General features: G+C 54.7%; 3 protein-coding genes and 1 long non-coding RNA gene across 4 annotated transcripts in view; 1 reads left to right on the forward strand and 3 right to left on the reverse strand.

The window, feature by feature from the left end:
* Nucleotides 1-1,134, reverse strand: part of LOC107183161 — a 10,590-nt gene extending 9,456 nt beyond the window's left edge. Inside the window, exons 1-2 of the long non-coding RNA XR_001513932.1 lie at nucleotides 832-1,134; nucleotides 481-618 (exon numbers count right to left, since the gene is read on the reverse strand). This is a non-coding gene — a long non-coding RNA (uncharacterized LOC107183161). The remainder of the gene's footprint in view (nucleotides 1-480; nucleotides 619-831) is intronic.
* LONP1 (lon peptidase 1, mitochondrial) overlaps nucleotides 1-1,493 on the forward strand; it is a 21,342-nt gene extending 19,849 nt beyond the window's left edge. Inside the window, exons 17-18 of the mRNA XM_006764248.1 lie at nucleotides 56-220; nucleotides 1,129-1,493. Of these exons, the coding sequence (XP_006764311.1) occupies nucleotides 56-220; nucleotides 1,129-1,305 (342 nt within the window). The 3' untranslated portion in view covers nucleotides 1,306-1,493. The remainder of the gene's footprint in view (nucleotides 1-55; nucleotides 221-1,128) is intronic.
* A 56-nt stretch (nucleotides 1,494-1,549) lies between these two features.
* RPL36 (ribosomal protein L36) lies at nucleotides 1,550-3,145 on the reverse strand. The gene is made up of 4 exons (XM_006764247.2): nucleotides 3,064-3,145; nucleotides 2,852-2,946; nucleotides 1,821-1,955; nucleotides 1,550-1,686 (listed from the first exon to the last, which is right to left on the reverse strand). Exons 1-4 carry the CDS (start codon nucleotides 3,128-3,130, stop codon nucleotides 1,597-1,599), a joined length of 387 nt encoding a protein of 128 aa, XP_006764310.1. The 5' UTR covers nucleotides 3,131-3,145; the 3' UTR covers nucleotides 1,550-1,596.
* Nucleotides 3,146-3,180: 35 nt separating this feature from the next.
* Nucleotides 3,181-4,416, reverse strand: part of HSD11B1L (hydroxysteroid (11-beta) dehydrogenase 1-like) — a 4,151-nt gene continuing 2,915 nt past the window's right edge. The window contains exons 6-7 of the mRNA XM_015564302.1: nucleotides 4,351-4,378; nucleotides 3,181-3,342 (exon numbers count right to left, since the gene is read on the reverse strand). Coding sequence (XP_015419788.1) covers nucleotides 3,181-3,342; nucleotides 4,351-4,378 — 190 coding nt within the window. The remainder of the gene's footprint in view (nucleotides 3,343-4,350; nucleotides 4,379-4,416) is intronic.

The following is a 4,416-nucleotide window of genomic DNA, read 5'->3' on the forward strand; positions in this document are numbered from 1 at the left end:
CCCACCCACCGCAGCCTTGCATTGGGCCTACCATCCAGCTGCCTCTCCCCACCAGGGCGCCACTCCCAAGGATGGGCCGAGTGCTGGCTGCACCATCGTCACAGCACTGCTGTCACTGGCCATGGACAGGCCGGTGCGGCAGAACCTGGCCATGACGGGCGAGGTCTCCCTCACAGGCAAGATCCTGCCAGTGGGCGGCATCAAAGAGAAAACCATTGCGGTGAGTGCTTTTCCCCTCCCTGCCCTCCACTGCCATATAGTCCTTGGACAGGTAAGGCACAGCAGACCATCCAATGGCCCATTTTACAGTGGGCATGGGATTTGGACCTAGCGCCCATCTTGAAATGTTCTAACTCCTCAGGGGCTTTGTGGGCTCCTCGAGGAATGGGGCAGCCCCTCATCCCCCCCCTCCCCCTACATGTCCAACTCCTGGCAGAGCCCCACTGCCCTGACTAATATAGATTGGGCCAGGACCATAACAGTTTTGGCTACATTTTCAAAATAACGTTTTTCTCCAGCTGTCATTGCATTTTTAGGAACCTTTTTTCCAGCAAGGGTCATTTGGATATCTATAGCATCCTTTGCAGGCCATAACAAATTATTCACTTAAAAATTAACCTGTGCCCTAACCAGTTTGGCTCAGTGGATAGAGCCTCGGCCTGCAGACTCAAGGGTCCCAGGTTCGATTCCGGTCAAGGGCATGTACCTTGGTTGCGGGCACATCCCCAGTGGGGAGTGTGCAGGAGGCAGCTGATCGATGTTTCTAACTCTCTATCCCTCTCCCATCCTCTCTGTAAAAAATCAGTAAAATATATTTAAAAAAAAATTAACCTGTTACACTTGGTCAGACTCAACCCTAATGCCTTGGCAGGGCCAGACCAGATCTCTTGGGCCTTAGCCTGACATTCCCCACCCGTTCATTCTAAAGGTAAAGCAATGGATGCTGATTCACACACAGGGCTGGGCAGTCATTTGTGGTGGACTCTGAGGGAGCCACACTCCAAGACCAGCCCTAGGCTTCTTCAGAAACCAGTGCCCTTATCTGAGCACTGGCTCTGGGCCACCATGAACTGGAGCCCCACCAAGTCCTCCCCCTCCTGGACTAACCCAGTGTCCCCTGCATCCTAGGCCAAGCGTGCTGGAGTGACATGCATCATCCTGCCAGCAGAAAACAAGAAGGACTTCTGCGATCTAGCTGATTTCATCACTGAAGGCCTGGAGGTCCATTTTGTGGAGCACTATTGTGAGATCTTTGACATCGCCTTCCCCAAGGAGCAGGCGGAGGCCCTGGCTGTGGAGCGGTGATGGTGGCCTAGGCACTGCAGGTGCTGATAGGCCCATTCTGAGCTGAAACTGCACTGGGGGGAAGGGGCTCTGGGAAGTTGAGCCAGGACTCAGCAAGTGGCCCGGAACCCAAGGCCCTCAATTACAACTTAATCATGGAATCTGACATATATGAACTATTTAATTATGATTAAAGACCATTTCTAGTACTACCTGTGTCTTCCGTGCCTACCATATGGACCAGCTGCAATGTCAGCACAGGAGCCCCAGGTTTCTGAACAAGTTTTATTACAGACAGGGAGGGGCTGGGGCTCAGTCCTTCTTGGCTGCTGCCTTCCTCATGGCTGCAAGGACATTGCTCAGCTCCTCTCTCTTCCTCTTGGCGCGAATGTGTGTCCCCACCTGCAAGCAAGGTGGGCCATCAGCCTGGGGCCCAATCCCACCCTCTGTCCCTCTGGGCACAGATGTGTTTCCACCTGCCTGGCAAGAGGCCAAATGCTTCCACCCAATCCCACCCCCACCAGCTGCCCACCTACCCTTTTCTTGATGAATTTCAGGGCCCTCTTGTCCTTAGAGACCTTGAGCAGCTCCATGGCGCGCCGCTCATAGGGGGCAAAGCCACACACCTCTCGGATCATGTCCCGAACGAACTTGGTGTGCTTGGTGAGGCGCTGGGGGTGAGGGAAGGCCATCAGGACGAGGTGCTCCAGACCCAGACCCTTAGGGTCATGTCTGGGCCTCCAGTGGGAGCATTCTGTCTGGTGCAACGGAAGCAGGAATCCTCCCCATCCCCCCCAATGTCACCAGCACAGCAAGTCATGCCTGGTCCTTCCCACAGGCTGCCGTGCAGAGTTGGGGCCACTCAATAAAGTGTGGATAAAAAAGGGGCCCTGTAACCAACACAAGTTTTGCTCAGCAAAGTCTTTAGTTATGAGCAAGTCTTTGTGGGTAGTCTGTTAACTGCTGTGGTGAAAGGTGTTCAAGCAAACCCTGCCCACTGTTCTTGGGCATCTAGGTGAACACCTCTGATGACAATGCCAGAGTAATCCATACCCCTCGAGGGTGTGACCGCCCTCAAGAGCACAGTCTTAACTATCCTGCTTTCTTCCTTAAATTCCCTCAACTTCAAATGCATTAAAGTGGCAGACTGTTAACCTCTGGGGAAATTTTAGATCTTGCTTCCAGGCAATGGTCAGTTTGGTTCATAAACTCATGAAAATTCCCTACAGGTGTGGACGTTTCTTAGGTGGTCGGAGGCCCATTAGCCCTGACCTGCCCGAAACGCCCCCACCCGACACTGAAAAGCATCAGCTGGCCGGCCCCACGCGTCGCCCACTCTAGCGGGCAAACCGCTTCTGTCAAAGCCGCCCCACCTGCTCCCGCAGACATATTAGGGACTTCACTCACTGCTCTGGCCGGCCCGGCACCCACTTTCTGCCGCTCAGCCACCGCGGGCTCCCCGCTCCTCTCGGCAGTCTGGAGCCTGTGCTCTGGCCGCGCCCTCCGCCCGGGAAGCCATTCCCACCTCCCGACCAGCAGCAACCCGAGCGCGCGCCTCCGAACTCACCCCGCGGCGGCGGCTGTGCCTCGGCTTGCTCACGTTCTTGGTCACCTTGTGGCCCTTGTTGAAGCCCACGGCCATGGGGTAGTGCAAAGCCATGGCTGCGGACAAGGGTGGGGAGGAGAGGTAAGTCCCGGCTCGGCCACTGCTGCCCAGAGCGCAGCGTCCCGGCCCCCCCGCAGTCGCTCGCTACACCCAGCCATTCCCCCAAGCCGCACCGGAGGCCCTGGGGTACGGATGGCGGCGGATCCCCCCAGCACCGAGATCAACTAACCTGCTGCTCATCAATGGCTGCCGCGGCGGAAGGGCTGGCGGAGCGCGGAACTCTGGGATATCTATTCCTCACGGGTTGCGCGGGCCAGAGAGGCAGGGATGCTGCGAGCTCCCCCTGGCGGCTGGAGGAGTTCCTGCGGTCTCGTGAGCATGCGCATTACCCCAGCCGGCGGCCCCAGCGAGGGGTCGAAGTTGGTGGGCATGCCTATGGCAATGGTGCCTCCCTATTCCGGGGGGTGGAAAGTTCGAATTTCACCTCTGCTGGGTGAAATCCCATCTCATCCGCTAGCTGGTGCCAGGGACTTCAACCTCCCAATACCTGAATTTCTCCATTTATAAAATAAGGGCAATAATAGGGCATATTCCAAACTGTTTGAACAAGATGTAATGGTACTTGACACAAAATAAAACTTCCATAAACGAAGGAATTTTATATGAGGCCAACCTTTGAGTTAGGGCTAAGGAAGGCGATGTGCCCGTTGGTGGCATTTGATGTGAATTGATTTTATTTTAGGTGATGCAGAGATGAGAGGCATAAGAACAAAAAAATTTTTTTCTGTTTTTTTTCTTTCAATCCTAATGTCAAGTGTGTAGTACTTGATGCACGTGAGTATTATCCATGCACAAACCATGTATTTTGTGTGGCAAATAATACCTCTGGTCCACCATCAGTACCCTTCCCACTGCCCGGACTTGCTGGGTGAGCCCCACCCCTCTCCCAGCCCGTTTCTCCACCTGTGAGATGGGGTTGGGAGCTCTAGTGCACACACTCCTCCCTGCCTGCTGGAAGGACCAAGACATTTGAACAACAGATGTGCAAGGGGAAAACGATTTTTATTATGAAAAGGGAAGCAGGTACAGAGCAAAACACATTCCTTCCCTTCTCCCCCTCTTTGGACCCTACCATTGGGTAGATGGTTTTGTGGCTCTCCTTTGCTCAGGGCATGGAGTGGAAAGAACAAATCAGGTGGTTCCCAGGGAGCCCCAAGGGCCGGCTCTCCACATCACCTCTCTAGCCTTAGTTTCCCCATCAGCGCAGTGGAAGCAGCAATCACATCAACAATGACTACGGAGAAGACTGAGCTAATGCCTTCCAGGCCCCTGACAAGGTACTGGCTCACAGACGCTGCTCTCACACCCAGAGATTTCATTGCTTCCGGGTGCTAATGGTTTTTCTGGTTTCCCTTCCTGTATTGATGATGCCCCCTCGAAGGCGCCTGTTTGTGTCCCACCTTCAAGCGGCTGGGGGAAGGGTCCTCTCTGAGAAGATGGAGGAGCTCAGGCCTCAGCAGGGGCAG

This window comes from Myotis davidii, unplaced genomic scaffold (genome assembly GCF_000327345.1).
Source record: "Myotis davidii unplaced genomic scaffold, ASM32734v1 scaffold341, whole genome shotgun sequence".
Taxonomy (NCBI): Eukaryota; Metazoa; Chordata; class Mammalia; order Chiroptera; family Vespertilionidae; genus Myotis; species Myotis davidii.